The following is an 18072-nucleotide window of genomic DNA, read 5'->3' on the forward strand; positions in this document are numbered from 1 at the left end:
CTTTGCAACTCCATGAATTGCAGCATGCCAGGCTTCCCTGTCCTTCATTATCTCCTGGAGCTTGCTCAAACTTATATCCATTGATTTGGTGATGCCATCCAAACGTCTCATTGTCTGTCATCTCCTTCTCCTGCCTTCAATCTTTCCCAGCATCGGGGTCTTTTTTAATGAGTTGGCTCTTCGCATCAGGTGGCCAAAGTATTGGAGCTTCAGCTTCATATATAACTTACTGCAGTGTTAATTATATTTATCGTGTTGTAGATTATATTCCTAGTACTTATTTATCTTATAACTGGAAGTTTGTTCCTTTGGACTACATTCATCTAATTTCCCCTCAGCCCTAACCACTGCCACTGTAACCACAAGTCTGTTCTCTTTTTCCGTGTTTGTTTGTTTTTGAAGTATAGTTGACCTACAGCACTCTGTTAGTTCCTGATACACAAAAAGCGATTTGGTGTTTCTATGAGTTTCAAACAAATCACCAATAGGTCTACTTAACGATATGTTACCATACAAAGATGTTATATAGTTATTCACTGTATGTCCCAACTGTACATAGCTGTCTTTATATGTGGATTATTTTGAATTATTGATCTAAGTTCATGCATTTTAACAACCCAATCTTTTTACTGCTCCTCCAACTCATGTGTTAATGTTTTAACATCGTATTTTACATCTTTTGTTTTGTGTATCCCTTAACTCTTTATTAAGGATAGAGATGATTTTACTACTTTTGTCTGTTAACCTTCCTACTTGCTTTATACATGACTGATTTACTACTTTTACTGTATGAGATTTTTCCTTTTGTAGTTTTCATGTTTTTAGTTGTGGCCTTTTCTTTTTTACTTAGAGAAGTCCCTTTAACATTTCTTGTAAAACTGGTTTGGTGGTGCTGAACTCTTTTAGCTCTTGCTTAAATGTAAAAACTTTGATATCTCCATCAAATCTGAATGAAAGCCTTGCCGGCTAGAGATTATTAGTTATAGGATTTTCCCTTTCATTATTTTAAATATGTCGTGCCACTGCCTTCTAGAGAGTTTCTTCTGGAAAGTCAGCTGATAGCCTTATAGTAACTTGTTTCTTTTCCATGCTGCTTTTAATATTCTCTCCTTATCTTTAATTTTTGCCATTTTAATTACAGTGTTTCTAGAGTGATCCTGTTTGGGACTCTCTGTGCTTCCTGGATGTCTTTTTTCTTCCCCAGGTTAGGGAAGTTTTCATCTATTATATCTTCAAATGTGTTCTTTCCCTCTTCTCCTTGGGCAGCCTTGTGTTCATACACTTGATGTTGTACCAGGGGTCTCTTATACTGTCCTCATTTCTTCTTCTTCTTTTTTCTGTTCAGCCTTAGTTATTTCCACGATTCCATCTTCCAGCTCCCTGATCCATTCCTCTGTATCATCTAATCTCCTGTTGATTCCTTCTAGTGTTATTTTTCATTTCAGTTATTCTTTTTTTTTTTGGTTCTTCTTTATGTTTTCTAACTCTTGTTAAAAACTTCTAACTTCTTACTCTGTTCATTTAGTCTTCTCCCGAGTTCTTTGAACATCTTTACAATCATTACCATGAACTCTATTTGGTAGATTGCCTTTTCCACTTAGTTCTTCCAGGGTTTTATCTTGTTCCTTCATTTTGAACATATTTCTCTGTTGCCTCATTTTGCCTTATTTGTTGTTTTTCTTTGTGTGTATCTGGTAGGTTGGTTAGGTGTCCTGACCTTGGATAAGTGGCCTTTTATAGGAGACGTCCTGTGTATCCCAGCAGTGCACTTCTCTCTGGTCACCAGAGCTGTGTGCTCTAGGGATGTCCCATGTTTGGGCTGCGTGGGTCCTTCTGTTGTGGCAGTCTGGCTGCTGTGGAAAGTCTGGGAGGTATGACTGACCCCTGTTCTGGTTGGTTTCTAGGCCCTGCATTGTGTGGAGGCTGCCATCCATTGGTGGGTGGGGCTGAGTTCAGGAGTGGGTGATTCCAAGTCTGGGGGCCTGGATGTGTTGTCAGCCTTCTGGCAGGCAGGGCCAGTTCCTGACAGGATGCTTGTAGAATCTGGTGTCCCAAAGCTGGTATTGGCATGCCAGTGAGTAGGGCTAGGTCCTAGAGTAGCTGCAGGGTCCAGGGTGTCTTAGAGCTGGTATTGGCCTGCTGGCAGATGGGACTGGAGCCCAGGACATCCTGGGGTTAGTGCCAGCCTGTTGGTGGGCACAGCTGGGGCCCAGGGTCTCTGACTGTAGGGCCTTAGGGGTTCTTGAGGCTGGGGCTAGTGCCAGTGCACTGGTGTGGGGTAGGGCACAGGTCCTGGGCACTCAGGTAGACAGGACTGGGTGGCTGTGGGTTCTGGGGTCTTAAGACAGCAGACCTGCTGGTGGGTAAGGCAAGTCCCAGCACTTATCAGCTAGAGGGAGAATTCCAAAGTGGAACTTTCTGTACCAGTGTCCTTGTGGTAGAACGAGCTTCCAAAATTGGCTGCCGCCAGGGAGCACTGCTGCCTCTTGTCCTCTAGGATCAGCCCAGGGGTCTGACCCAGTCTCCCTTCAGGTTACTGCCTCTGCCCCGGGTCCCGGGGCATGTAAGACTGTGTATACTCCTTAGGAATGGAGTCTCTCTTCCCACAGCCCTCTGACTTTCCCAAAAGTAAGCCCTGTTGGGCTTTAAATCAAACTTTCTGGTGGCTTATCTTTTTGGTGCAGGAGCCCATGCGGAGCTCGGACCCCTTGCTCTTTGCGGAGAACCTCTGCAGTTGTAATTATCCTCATTTGTGGCTCGACTACCCAGGGCTGTGGGTCTTGACTATTCCATATCTCTGCCCCACCTACCTGTCTCTTTGTGATTCCTTCTTTAGTTTTAGGACTTTTCTGCTAGTCGTTTGATTTTTCTTACCAATAGTTGCTTTGTAAATAGTTGTTATTTTGTGTGCCTGTGGAAAGAGGTGAGCTCAGTGTCTTCCTGCACTGCCATCTTAGCTAATAGAGTAACCAAGGTGCTACTTTTAGCGAGCATCTTTAATATCTTGCCTGTGACATTACTGCCCACCTTTAAATCAGGGTTTGCTCCCATGTCTTGTTTACTTCAGGACATGAACTGTGGAGTAGTTGTTTATCTGACCACACACCTGCTTCAAACTGTTGTTCCTTTTTTTGTTGTTGTTGTTCCTTTTTGAAAACCCCATGCTCCTTTGAGAGGCACGTAATCAGATGTAACTCCTCTTTGCTGATGTTTTTGGATCTTTTACCTGTTGTTCACTGTTTTTAGCCCCTTTCCCTCTTTCTTGATAAGGAGGGAGTGATTAGCTGTGTTACATGTTGCTGATGGAAGGAAGTGGCTGAGAATGGCTATTCATGTCACCAGTGACTTTCATATCATTAAGAGTGGTTCTGGTGGAGTTTCTAGGGAAACTGGACACAGTACATCCAGACACCAAGACTTACATGTAACCATTCCTGGCCTGGCGGAGAAGGCAATGGCAAGCCACTCCAGTACTCTTGCCTGGAAAATCCCATGGATGGAGGAGCCTGGTAGGCTACAGTCCATGGGGTCGCTAAGGGTCGGACATGACTGAGCGACTTCACTTTCACTTTTCACTTTCACACATTGGAGAAGGAAATGGCAACCCACTCCAGTGTTCTTGCCTGGAGAATCCCAGAGAAGGGGGAGCCCGGTGGGCTGCCGTCTATGGGGTCACACAGAGTCGGACACGACTGAAGTGACTTAGCAGCAACAGCAGCATTCCTGGCCTGGGGACATTTCAAAAATTTACTGATTAAATCTTAGAATCTGAGGTTTTGCTGTCTGATTTGATACATTTAATGAAGTTTTTTTATAAAACAAGTATGATTTGACATAATCATGATTCATCTTTTTAGGTGGCAATTCTCGGACTGCAATGGTTGCTGCTCTGAGCCCAGCTGATATCAACTATGATGAAACTTTGAGCACTCTGAGGTACTCCCGTTTGATCTCAATAGTTAATGAAAACACAGTGTTCCCCAGAAGTCATCTTGTTAGGCCGTGGGTTGTCTTATGCTATGTGGGTAGTTGCTTGAGTAAACAATGACCTATCCCTTTTATAACAGGGAACACACACACACAAATATACACGCACACACCTGTTTATAGTTTTCAGTTTCATTGAGAAAAGCAGGAACTTTTTCATAGGAAAGATACTAAATTTGCTCTAGTGAGATTTTTTGGTAACTTTTAGATAATAGTAAAAACTTCTTACAATATTTTCTATAAAAAGAAGTGTCCCCTTCTCATGTTTGTCATTATAAAAGTGCTCACTCACATCATAACAAATAATAAAGTTATGAGTACATGTAATATTTTTAAAATTACTGACAGAATGTTCACTAATAGAACAGTTTTGTATATGATTAGGTTCGATTACATTAATCTGGAACTTTCAACTCTTCTCTCGTCAAAAACATTTTTGATATAATGGAAGAAACACTATATAGTCTAATAAATTAGTTTCGATATTTATTTTGATGTTAGTCTCTGATATTTATTTCCTTTGTGATCTTGAGGAAATCACTTAGGTTCATTGGAGCCTTTTCCCACATCTATATAAGGTACTAAAAATAATGCTTTCTACAAATGTATTTTTACTAAGGCTCATAAAAATGTGTAAACACTCAAGCTGTTTTTAGAAATAATGGTATGTTACTTATGAGAAGTAGAGCATTTAAGGAATGGCAAAAATGTGTCTTCTTTTTGGATCTAGATATGCAGATCGTGCAAAACAAATTAAATGTAATGCTGTTATCAATGAGGACCCCAATGCCAAACTGGTTCGTGAATTAAAGGAGGAGGTGACACGGCTGAAGGACCTTCTTCGTGCTCAGGGGCTGGGAGATATTATTGATAGTAAGTGAATTAAGGACTAGCACAAAATCTATTGCTTTCTAGGGCTCTTAGAGTTAAGGAACTTGATGAAACTTGATGACAAAGAGTTTTTTTTGTTTTTTTTCTTAACCTTTTAAGAAGTCCATTAAGGGTAGTTCCCTGGTGGCATAGTGGTTAGGATTTTTGGCTTTTACTGCCATGGCCCAGGTTCAATCCTTGGTCAGGGAAACCGAGATCCCACAAGCTGTGCAGCACACCCACCCCAAAAGCTCATTGAAAATGATCTCAGAATTTCTTCTGTGTACTCTTGTATCAGGTTTTGAACTCATGAAATTACTTTTTAAAATGTTATATATCATTATTTATATTTTTTATTGGATTTCTATTTTAGATCAGCTGTGAACTTTATTTGGCATGTTAAGTTTATTCTCACTGCAAAATTAATCACTTCATAAAATTGTTACTTCAGTTTTTCATTTTTGTGTTTTGGGTTTCTTTGGATTAATGTAGTAGTAATACTGAATATATTTGTAAGAAACCCACCATTCCAGTCTCCTTTCAGATCAGATTAACCTTTGAGTGGTTAAATGCCCCCCAACTCCTTATAAACTTATGAAGGGGCAAATAACCAAATCCTGTCAAGTTCAAAGATTAGACTTCCAGAGAGTCTTATAATGTTGTCTTAAAATGACTCTAATCTCAGGGATCTGCCTTCAGAATGTCTAATCAGAAGTTCTCCTGAGGGAGTTAACTAGAATATTCAGTACAATAATATATGAGTTTACTTAATAAAGCATATTTTTATTTTTTGAGTTTCAGATTAATATTATTATCTGGCATTCTAATAAGATTTTCAAGGCCTCTTCTAGTTTAGTTCTTCTTACTGATTAACACCTGAATTTAAATGAATACATAGAGTATGGTAGTATGTTATTCTAAGTGTTAATTATTTTCAGCTTCCCAAATACCAAATATTGCTCTGTTCCCTCTCTGTCACTACTGAACCTGAACTTTGACCCTTTTTATATTTTCCCTCTTGCCTACCTTCAGTTGATCCATTGATCGATGATTACTCGGGAAGTGGAGGCAAATGTGTGTATCTCATGTATTGGTGGTTTCCAGTACTCTCACTTGCTACTCTGCCTCTGCTGGATCAGCCTTAAGATGAGCTTTGCATGTCAGCGATCCTAACAGGGAAATCCCAGACAGAGCATAGTAGATTCAGAAATTATTCCTATTTTTGTCCATTTCCATTAGCAAAGCAGACTTTGCTGAATTTCAGTTTGTGGCTTGAATTAGGTCAAGAGGCTTAAAAACCTCTTGTTGCTTTACTCTTTAGCTTTTTCCACTTTAGTTTTGTATGACTAAATTGAATCCAAACTCATAGATGGTGATGGTAGTGATGACAGTAGCTCACGTGTAGTGAGTTTTTATAATGTGCCAGGACCTATTCCAGGTATCTTGAATATGGTATCTCTTTTAAACCTGTCAGTGACTCGCACAAAGTTCCTTTTTTGCCCATTTTGCCAACGAGGACACTGCTGCCTGGAGTGGCTAGTTTGCACTAAATGAGATCCCACGGTTTCTATGTGGTAAGGCTGGATAGTGTAACTAAGAGACCTCATTTTTAATCATTATGGCACCTTTTTTGGCCTGTTGATCCCTCATGGTCTGATTACTTATTAGAAAAATCCTTTTAAAATAGCTATCTAACTCTGAGCCTTAGTGTATATATAATTGAAAGAAGTCACTTCTAGTTGGCCAAATCTCTGTGCTGGAGTAGCTCTGTGATGTTGGATTAGCCCTCACCTGTGCTTATGCCAAGCATATTTCCTCCAGATCTTGGACCTCAGCTTACTTGATGATTAGGTAAACTTTTTTCCTCATTCATGAATTACAAATTAAATTTTTTAAAACTTGGTTGTCAAAAATGTGTGCTTGAAATGAAGACTTTTTATAAAGGGATCACACCTCATTACTCTCTCCATATCTATCACCCTTTTAAGCTAACTCATAAATGAATAACTCATAAATAAATGAAGAATCTTGATTTGGGGGTGATTCAGTTTTAGATTTTTGTTGGTTGGTTTGTTTCTCTGGGAGGTCATGTGATAGGGCTTGGCAGACACAGGAGAAGCCCAGTGCAGCCCTGGCTGCTGTCTTGAGTTTCGACCTCGAAGGCCCTGTACTGTCCTAACCCACAGCAACTCTTGGACCGGAACTGCTCTGTCTGAGATTTCCGAAGCCAGCTGGTTCTGGTGTGGGAGAGACACCCTTTGTTATTGCTTTTGTGCTGCAGGTGCTGCTGCTGCCAGCTTGTTGCCTCACTTTTTCTGAGCAGTTGTGGCATCTCCCAAAAAGCTATGCATGACTGAGTTTTAATTCTGTGTCCATGCAGGAGAGCAGCCCTGACAACTGAGTTTCCGTTTCAATCGCTGCACTTAATGCCTTATACGACTTGCATGTGTCAGCTGGACCTTCCATCCTGTTCTTCCCCACCATGCTGCCACCACCCAATGGCTAATTTTCTTGCAACAGTTCCTACCCCCACTCCCTTTTAAAATTTGCTTGTTTTCCTATGTTCTACTTTTGCAGATGGTGGTTTTCAAACTGGCTTGAAGCAACCACTGGTTTTAAGGAGATTTAGGAACTGGCTTTGATGAAGTTCACATGGGATAGACTCAGAGAAAACTAATAATATTTTTTCTGACTCTTTGTATTGACTCATATCCTTTAAGGAAAATTTACTTAATTTTGATAATCAGCCTTAATTTTTGCTTGCTCCAATAGATGAACTTGAGCTACACCAGATTTAATAATTTTCTCATTGTTCATCCCTGTTGAGGTAATTAGCCTTGAGTTCTTAGCCAGGACTTACACAAGACTCCTGTAGTTTCTGCACTTACCTCTTCTTTTTTTAAAAGGTATATTTAAAAAATCCTTGTTAGCATACAAAGAACATTACTAAGTGCTCAGATTTTTGTTTTAATGTAACATTTTCTTGGGAGTTTTTCCTGAGTCCCTTAAGATACTGGGCCAGGCTGATATATATTGATATTGACAGATAAATGATCTTTTTTTTTTTCCTTTGCTGTTAGAACTACTGGCATTTAACAGTTGTGTAAACCTAAGACATTACAAATTTGGAGCCGCGGATGGGATGGAAGGCAGGTAGCCTGGTTGTGTGGGGACAGAACTTCAGCAGTGTCCTTGGAGGCTCTGTGTCCCTCTACCAGATGCAGTGTTAACCCACACTGGACTTTGTAGTTTTTAAATTTAGGAGCAGTTCTTAATCTCTCCAATGCCAGTATTAAAAACAAGACAGTCATGTTTGAGAACTGCCATCTAGAACAATTACGACTTGTCTTTGTACCATAACTTGTCTTTGTCTTGCCGCTTTAATGCTCTCCTTTCTTACACTGGTGTTCCTTCCTGTCTTTTTTCTTCTTCTGCTCCTTTCCTCTTTCCTACTTTTTCTGCCTTCCCTTCTTTCTATCTCCTAGATCTGAAAGATTTTCAGAACAATAAGCATAGGTACTTGCTAGCCTCTGAGAATCAACGTCCTGGCAATTTTTCCACAGCATCCATGGGGTCCCTTACTTCATCACCATCTTCCTGCTCACTCAATAGTCAGGTGGGCTTAACATCTGTGACCAGTATTCAGGAGAGAATCATGTCTACACCTGGAGGAGAGGAAGCCATCGAACGTCTGAAGGTAGGTAGTACCTCCTCAAACTCAATGGAAGGTATTCTGTGTCATTCTACGAGGCAGAGTAAGAATGAGAAACCATTGAGATGTTGGTTCAGCACATGAAAGAACTTTCTAACTCTCAGAGGTGTCCTGAAATTACTGCTTTTAAGGTGATTAATTTCTTTTCACCAGAATGCTTGAGTCTGACATGGCTAGGCAGGGATGGGAGGGAGAGTTGCATGGGCAGGTCAGAGGTTGGCCAGACAAGGTAGCTGATAAGTAGGTGTGTCCATCCGTCATGTCCATAAGTAGATATGTCCATAGTTTATAAGTCATGGTGAAATTGTTTAGTTAGAAATTTCATTGGAAACTAATTAACTAAACATTTGGTTTCTTTAGAAGATGAAATTCTGCAAAGCACAGAATTTGCTTCTGTTAGTAAAATATGTAATCAAAAAAAGGTTTGCACATTTGAGTAGCTATACCGGCTTTATTCAGAGACACATGAAATTGTATTTTCTGGAAGTTCACAGAAAGCCCTGTGGTCACTATAGTGGAGGGCTGCCCCTCCTGGCCAGGCGCACACAGGTCACGGCTCCTGGCATGCCCTGGAGTCCCTTGTGTGCAGGTCACCCTCCATGCCACCCAGTGGCTGACTCTTGGAGGTACTTTCTTGTCTCTCTGTGAGTATGAATGTTATTCCCCCTCTGTGACTACAATGGGAGCAGACAGTTGTCACCTGTGGTACCATCCGTCACATAATCGTGACAGCAACACAAATGCCTTTTCATTCCCTGCTTGTCACTTCCAGGAGAGTTTGATCCGTCCCTTGTGGCCTTTGTATTCAAGAGACCAGGGTGGGGAAAGCAAGGAGGGCAAAGAAACTGTAAGGAGCTGGGGGGTTGCAGCCCTGTGCCCAGCGAGCAGTCCTCATCACGTGCACTCAGCATTCTTCACCACGGCTGCTCATTCAGGGACCGTGGAGAACAGTGACACACTTTGACAGGTTAACAATAGTAAAAGTTTGGTGAACCTTTTTGCTGAAAGGGAGTTTAACTTGATAATTGTTGATGCTTTCATTTTGGTTTGCAGATGAGGCTGCAAAAGATGTTGAAGAATTGACTTCTGCCTCTCAATCAGCCTACCTTTTCTTTGGCATTTCAGTCACTTCTAATATAAAGTGCTTCAGAAACAAAAGTAATGATCTTGCTGCATCCCTCAGGATTTGTTAGTGGAAAGGGGGGGAATTCTGAAATACTTGACAAAGGGACAGGGAGTGAGAAATCTTTTCATTAAATATTGCAAAGAAAAGGAGAATTTCTGCTATTGTAAAATTGACTTTGGAATTTTACTGAAGATGTTAGTGAAGAATTGTTTTTTGTTTCTGTATTTTATCACAATGGGCATCAATGACAAAGTTGCTGTGTAGGGTTCTCTTAAGGCCAGTGGCAAAATGCAGGGATTCTGTGGAAAGGGAAAATGGAATCTGTCATTTATTATAAAATGTCATTTTTCTTTGGGAATTTGGAGTCTTACTATTTGAATCTTACCTTAATGTAGAAATGAGATTACACTTCCTTAAACACTTCTTGATGTACAAAAAAAATTCTTCCCAACTCCTAAATGGAACCAACTGAAAATAATGTTGAATGTTAGGAGTCAAGATGTGGACCAGATGCTTTAAGTGTTAGGTTGCCCAGTATCTTCCGGATAGTTTCCAGGCAATAACACTGCCTTTATTCAAGAAACCCTCTCCCCAGCCTCCCTAATTCCCACCCAAAACAAAACTGTATTATATTACTTTTAGCAGAAATAAGTTTCTGTGTTTTAATTCTCCTTTAAGCCAATCTAAATGACATTTCCTATTTTCACTAGCTTTAGAAAATAGTTTCTTTATGGTTTTGCGTTCAGTCTTGTTTTTTAATGCAGCATGGTAGTAGTGTAAGCACCTTAGTTCTGCTCCTAGTTTGTGAATAGTGAGAATTCCATGTCAGCAGACCTGCATTTTAATGCTGCAGGCGATGACATCCTGTGTTCACAGGGCAAGGCAGTGGTTGTATGACAGAAATGCTTGCAGATTTCTCATTTTGGAGACTGTTTCATTGTTCTGAATGTGAAGGAATGGCATTCCTAAGACATGACACTGTAGGAGAAAAATACTGTAATGGAAAACAGTAATACAGGAGGGTCATTCATTTTCCTAACATTTTATGTCCCTTTGTTTCTCTTTACTTTTGACTTTTTTAAAAAAGGATCAGTTGGTAGAATACTTTTACACGGGGCATTACTATTGCTTCATTCATTGAATATCCTGTTTCCATGTGGAAGAGACCCAGGTTACCCATCATAAATACTCTGGGCCCTCTGCACATCTCTGGCAAAGAGAGTAAAATGTAACTGCTTTCTGTTTTTAGCTGCACCTCAAAGTGAGTTGAAATGTTGTATCCTTGATTTGGATTCCAACTTAAGAAGGTTTTAAATATGTAGCAATGGCTACTAGGTGGTGCCTCTGGTGTTTATTAATCTGGCATCAGTGTCAGCACTGTGAGTGCCATTGCTCAGACTTTTAGACTATAAATATCCACAGATATCCATTACAGAAGCATGCAAGGGTATATGCTGTGCTTGGCAGCCTGAGGGCCCCACACTTGGAGCTGCTCACTCACAAAGCAGGCTGCATTCAGTACAGTAAAACTTATCTGATGGCTTCAAGGAATGTTCCATGTAGTAAGCATTTAACTATTTAAATATCTCAATCTTAACTATAATTTTTTTTGCTGGGGAAATGTTTCTGACTTGTTCTGTGGACTTGTCTGCCATCTTAACTGATCATGATGAAGATTTATTTGTGTTCAGCATTATGAACTTACTTAATAGCCAGAGCTGTACAGATACCAGACAGACATGATGTGAGATCAAAGGTAAAAGATGCCTGAGCCCAGCATGCCTGCAAGCTTAAAAAATGTTCCTGATGTCACTCTGTTTTTTCAGAATTTTTAAATGTACAGTACCTGTAGGAAAGAAGACCTTTGAAGAGTATCTCCTTGACTCCTCATTTCTAAAGCATGAATTCCAATTCAGTTTAATCTTAAATTCAGCTTCTAGAATAAGTTATAGGCAGCGCTGGACCCCCATTTGCCAGGCCTGCCTGCAGAGTGAATTGGTGACTCAGACTGGAAGCTACCATCCTGTCGGCATCTCTGTTTCATTTATACTAAGTTTGTCATTTAGCTTTGAAGAAAGAATATTCCTCACTCTTTCTTAATTTATGGTGAGCTATCTCATAGAATATCTTATTTAAAACCTGTGGATTCTGCCTTTGTTGGAAGAACACACAGGAAATGCAGCCATAGACCTGGCTCTGGGAGAAATGTGACCTGAGGATAGTCACTTAGTTTCTCTGTGTTTCTAGAATGTCTCTGGAATAAGTGACTTTTCCCAGGGCTGAAGTTTTGCTAAATGACACTCAACATTGTTTCCTCAGAGTTTTAAAAAATAACTTTCTAGACGACATAAAAGTTGCAGCTTGAAGCAGTAATGAAAGAATGAAGGTAGTACCTTCCTCAGCTTACTCCTTAAATCTCTTTACTACAAGGAGGTTACATTCTGACTTACTCTCCAGGTAGTGAGTACAATTAGAGAGGTCACACCAGAGTTGGCAGCAAGATGGTAAGAGGATTCCTAGACAGTAACTTGCTTCCTTGGGGTGAGTTTACAGTTGCCCCAAAATATCAGAAGAGTAGTTTTAACAGAGCCAGATAAACCTCAGCTCTGATATACTCCTTCTCTGAAAATAACTAATCAGAAAAAATATGTATTTCAAGCATCTCATGGATCAGTTTGTATTTTATAACTGACATCAGTGTGGCTTGTGGACCACAGTATATAAATTAAGCCCTAGTGCAGGTACTGTGGTTTGGGCATCGTGTTATCCTGTGCCTTTGTTTTTGAAGTTGCCACTTAATGTAAAGGTTTCTATGCAACTCTCTTTAATAAGCCTGAGACTCTTACAGGTTATGAGGCCTGCTTGTATTGTACTTGCCCTTTGACAGTCATTTGCAGAAGCATTAATGCTCCCCTATTGGAACTATTGAATAACTTTGGTGGTGAGTTAGAGAGGCTGTTGACCACTTGGTACTAGGTACCCTTCCTTTTCTGCCCATCCTCTTTCAGAATTGTGTGCCTTTCTTGGCTGCCGGCCCTCTATGGTGGCTCGTGGTTCCTCACTTGGCTGTGGAGTGGCCTTTGCACTGCAGATTGTTCATTCCTGTTGGAGGACTGTAGAGATGCTGTCAGGTAGCTGTTCTAGTCTTTCAGCCAGTGAGTATGTTCAAGGGGTTAATGAGAGCCAGTTTAGGTGATTTTTGTCTCTGACCTCCTGCCTTCCACTGTAGGCTGGCTGTAGCTTCTTGTGCTTTGTAACATTCATTTCTGAGTACCTCCTACATGGCTCCCTTTCTACCTGCCTCCCTGATGCCCAGGCCTTTTCTGAGTGGTACAAGTTTTGTTCTTTGTTCGTTGTTGCTCCTCCTCCTTTGCCACTATCATCACCCTCCTCCTCCTCATGCCCTCTTCTGTTTCTTCTGGCTGCTGGACTCCTTTGCTTTTGCAGTTGCTTCCATGAGTCTTTACTCTGGGCTTTTACCATGCTTTCTTCCTCATTCCAGAAAACCAAGTGCCAGGTGCCTTAGGGTGTTATTGTATTAAATCGTCATAGTTTCTTTCTATGTAGGTATTACTATTTCTCTACATTAACTATTCTACTCTTCTACAATTCTACCTTACCTATATTAATAGTCATGTACCTTAACTACATTACATTTGCCAGAATGGGCAATGTTCAAACTACCGTACAGTTGTGCTCATTTCACATCTAGCATGTAATGCTCAAAATCCCTCAAGCTAGTCTTCAACAGTATGTGAGCTGAGAACTTCCAGATGTTCAAACTGGATTTAGAAAAGATAGAGGAACCAGATATCAAATTGCCAACATCTATTGGATCATAGAAAAGGCAAGAGAATTCCACAAAAACCTCTGCTTCTGCTTCATTGACTATGCTAAAGCCTTTGACTATGTGGATCACAGCAAACTGGGGATAATTCTTAAAGAGATGGGAATACCAGACCATGTTACCTGCCTCCTGAGAAACCTGTATGCAGGTCAAGAAACAACAGTTAGAACCAGTCATGGAACAATGGACTGGTTCAAAATTGAGAACGGAGTACGTCAAGGCTGTATATTGTCACCCTGCTTATTTAACGTATATTCAGAGTCAGTACATCATGTGAAATGCTGTGCTGGATGAAGCAAAAGCTGGGATCAAGGTTGCCGGGAAAAATATCAATAACCTCAGTTATGCAGATGACACCACCCTTATGACAAAAGCTAAGAAGGAACTTCATCTACTTTATGAAGGTGAAAGAGGAGGGTTAAAAAGCTGGCTTAAAACTCAACAGACAACCTTAAGATCCTGGCATCCAGTTCCATCACTTCACGACAGATAGATGAGAAAACAGTGGAAACAGTGAAAGAATTTATTTTCTTGGGTTCCAAAATCACCGCAGATGGTGACTGCTGCCATGAAATTAAAAGATGCTTGCTTCTTGGAAGAAAAGCTATGATGAACCTAGACAGCATATTAGAAAGCAGAGATATTACTTTGCTGACCAAGGTCGATATAGTCAAAGCTATGGTTTTTCCAGTAATCATATATGGATGTGAGAATTGGGCCATAAAGAAGGATGAGCGCTGAAGAATTGATGTTTTTAAACCGTGTTGTTGGAGAAGAGTCCCTTGGACTGCAAGGAGATCAAACCAGTCAATGCTAAAGGAAATCAACCCTGAATATTCATTGGAAGGGCTGATACTGAAGTTGAAGCTCCAGCACTTTAACCTCCTGATGTGAAGAGCCAACTCATTGGAAAAGACCCTGATGCTGGGAAAGCTTGAAGGCAGGAAGAGAAGGGAATGACAGAGGACAGGATGGTTGGAAGGCATCAACAACTCAATGGACATGAGTTTGAGCAAGCTCTGAGAGATGGTGAAGGACAGGGAAGCCTGGCATGCTGCAGTGCATGGGGTTGCAAATAGTCAGACACAACTGTGTGACTGAGCAACAATTATTAATAGTTATGTTGGGGGATCCCAGAGTCTTCATAAAATAGCCTGTTAAATGAATTTGAAATATTTTTTGAACTATGAAGACTTCTCATCCTGAATCACTACCACTACTGTTATCTTGTCATCGTTATCATCATCATCATCATCATCTAATTTTGTATCCATGACTGTCATTTTATCCTGCTTTTTGCATGTGCTCATCTCCCTTTTAGGTATCCCTTCTTCCTCCATTTTTTTTTGGCCTGAACAGTTTCTGCTTGTCCTTCATTCACAGTGTATCATTCAGCCGGCAGACCTGTGAGTGCTTCAGTTCCAACACCGAGCACACTGCCTGCTGTTCTCCTACCATTCCCATCACAGTCCTGCAACATGCTGCTCTAGCTTTGCTGTTGTTCCTGGAAAATGCTAGACATTTCCCACCTATTCCCTCACACACCTGTTCTCTTCCCTTTTGTCTGCTTGTGTAGAACCTTGTCAATGAGCCCAGTTCTGACAGCCCCACTGCAGATTGCTTTCTCCCCCTACATTCTCTCTTTTCTTTGCTTTATTTTTCTACAAAGCTCTTATCACAGTCTGGCATTCTATAAACTCGACTTACTGATTAAAATGGATTATCTCAGTCTGTCTTCTGGAATATAAGTCTCATGAGAGGTAGGAATTTTGTTCCCTGCTTTATCTTTAGTTACCTAGAACAGGGCTTGGCATGTAATGAGGTTATATATGATTACTGAATGAATGAATAATGGTTACTTTTTTCTCACCCTAGTATACAATAAGCTCCTTGAAAACAAGAAACATGTTTTAGTCCTTATGTTTCTGGCACATAATAAACACTCAGCTGGAGATGGAAAATTATCTCACTAGTGGCTCCATGCCTTCAGATGAGATTAATATGAAGCCTTTCTATATTGGGAATTGGGCTGTGTTCAAGGGGGTATTGTGTTGAAGGGGAGGAAAAATATCTTTACTTTTACCCTTCTAGGTTCTTGGCTGGGGCTTCTGTAACAAAAGGCAGATTAACAAGTGAAAAGCCTACAAATTTATTTAGTATTTGTTTACATGACATAGCTCAATGGTAAAGAATCCTCCTGCCAAATGCAAAAGATGCAGGTTTGATCCCTGGCTTGGGAAGATCCCCTGGAGAAGGAAATGGCAACCTACTCCAGTATTCTTGTCTGGGAAATCCCACGGACAGAGGACCCTGGTGGGATACTGTCCATGATGTCACAAAAGAGGCAGACATGACTTAGTGACTAAACAGCAACAACTGTGTGACGAGAAGACTTCCTAAGGAAATGAAGACCCAAAGAAGTGTGAAACGTGAGCATTTTTATGGTAGGGCTTCCCTGGCCACTCAGGCAGTAAAGAATCTGCCTGCAAATGAGAGACCTGGGTTTGTTCCCTGCGTTGGGAAGATCCCCCTGGAGAAGGGAATGTCAACCCAGTCCAGTATTCTTGCCTGAGAATTGCATGGATAGAGGAGCCTGGCGGGCTCTATGGTCCATGGGTTTGCAAAGGGTTGGACATGACTGAGCGACTACACACTTGGTGAAGTGTGAAAAGTGGTGGAAAAGTGTGATAGAACAAGGGGGAGGTGAGCTAGGAGTATTGGCACCACAGAGAGATTGCTGGTTTACTTCCAGAGCGCAGCAGTAAAGCAAATAGCACAATAAAGTGAGTCACATGAATTTTTTGGTTTCCCAGTGCATATAAAAGTTAACTTCACACTATACTGTAGTCTGCTAAGTGTGCTGTAGCTTTATGTCTAAAAAAAACTATGTGCATACCTTAATTGAAAAATATTGCTAACAGATGATGTCATCTGAACCTTCAGCAAATTGGAGTAGTGACATCAAAGATTACTGATCGCCTATCACCATAACAAATGTAGTAACAGTAAAAATGTTTGTAATATTGCAAGAAATATCAAAGTGTGACAGACATGAAGTGAGCAAATGCTGTTGGAAATATGGCACCGATAGACTTGGTGCATGCAGGGTTGCCACAGACTTTCAATTTGTAAAAAACGCCTTACATGTGAAGTGCAATAAAGCGAAGCACAATAAAACAATGTCTAGCAGCCTGGGGAGACTTATCAAGGTTTGTCTGTTCAGATTCTTCTTAAGTGTTCCTTCATCTTCTAGAAATAAGGATGCTGCATTCCTCCAGGGGTAGGAAGGTTACATGTCATGAGGGTCTTACGACTAGCTTCAGGAGGTCAGAGATTCCTTCCTACTTGTACCATTTCTTAAACCACTAGGCTTAAAATATTCAATGTGCCAAGATATCATATTTTAGTGGAGCATATTCTAAACCCCTTCAGTGTTGTGGTGAAACAAAAAGCAATGAATACCTTAGAGAGCTTTATTCTTTGTTAGAAATAGTGTTTTGCATTTGAAGATGTAGTATTACCTTTCCTTCTGCGCGTGCACACACACACACACACATATGCATACACCCTCTCTTTCTCTCTCTTGCACTGTAAAGGTATTTTTATTAGAACTTAAAGGGAATTAATATATCAGGGGCTGATTTCTTTCTTTACATATTAAGAAAGGAAAAAAAAAAACCTCATCGTATTAGATTCTGCCTCAGATCCTCTGAGGGCATCATCTGCTTCTTGCCGTCCTTCCTAGGCATAGAAGGTTAACTTACAAGACTCTTTGACACTAACTATGAACTTCCTTCTTAGGAATCAGAGAAGATCATAGCTGAGTTGAATGAAACCTGGGAAGAGAAGCTGCGTAAAACAGAGGCCATCAGGATGGAGAGGTCAGGAAATTAAACTCTGGAATGTTTCTAAAATATCTGGGGAATTTGGATTACGTTTATAGTAAGAAAAGATAAAATAAAAGTTAAAAACAAGCTTTCCTCCCCAAATATAGAACCGCCAAACAACACCTGTGTGAGATTTCTGGCTAGATTCACACTCTGAAGTGAAATTCAGATATTTGTTCTCTAGGCAGTCTTGTTCTTAGTTACCTACTACATGTTGCTAGGGATCCATATAAAAATTGAAGATATTGAGGAATGAGTTCTTAATTTGCAAAAAGATTGCCTTTGATAAAGGCCCAGAGGAAAAAACCTGTTCTGATTATTGTCTTTCAGAGTGACGTTTCCTAAAACCTCTTTGGTGAGAGGTTAAGTAGTTTCCGTTGCCAACTTTTAAAATCTGTATTTTATCTTAACCTCCTGATTCCCTACCCTAAGAATGAACATGACCTCAAATAATACTTTTGCTGTTGGAATAAATAGATATTTTAGGGACTTCCCTGGTGGTCCAGAGGTTAAGACTCTGTGCTTCCAATGCAGAGAGCATGGATTTAGTCCCTGGTCAGGGAAATAGTAACCCACATGTTGTGTGGTATGGCCAAAATATAATAAGAATAAAATAGTTGTTAAAAATATATACATTTTAGTT

At 40.5% G+C, this 18072-nt stretch overlaps 1 protein-coding gene across 7 annotated transcripts in view; it reads left to right on the top strand.

Annotated features, from left to right (window-relative positions):
• The window catches only part of KIF1B (kinesin family member 1B), a 154637-nt gene that overhangs the window by 55737 nt on the left and 80828 nt on the right, over positions 1–18072 (top strand). For 3 of the 7 annotated variants that reach the window (XM_088845438.1, XM_055419531.2, XM_055419535.2), the window contains exons 11-15: positions 3858–3936; positions 4718–4860; positions 5890–5931; positions 8343–8554; positions 17344–17423. In XM_088845438.1, the coding sequence (XP_088701564.1) occupies positions 3858–3936; positions 4718–4860; positions 5890–5931; positions 8343–8554; positions 17344–17423 (556 nt within the window). The remainder of the gene's footprint in view (positions 1–3857; positions 3937–4717; positions 4861–5889; positions 5932–8342; positions 8555–17343; positions 17424–18072) is intronic. The other 4 variants (XM_055419533.2, XM_055419536.2, XM_088845437.1 and 1 more) reach the window with 2 other exon arrangements.

This window comes from Moschus berezovskii, chromosome 17, assembly GCF_049115385.1.
Source record: "Moschus berezovskii isolate FMDL1 chromosome 17, NW_MosBer_1.0, whole genome shotgun sequence".
Classification (NCBI taxonomy): Eukaryota; Metazoa; Chordata; class Mammalia; order Artiodactyla; family Moschidae; genus Moschus; species Moschus berezovskii.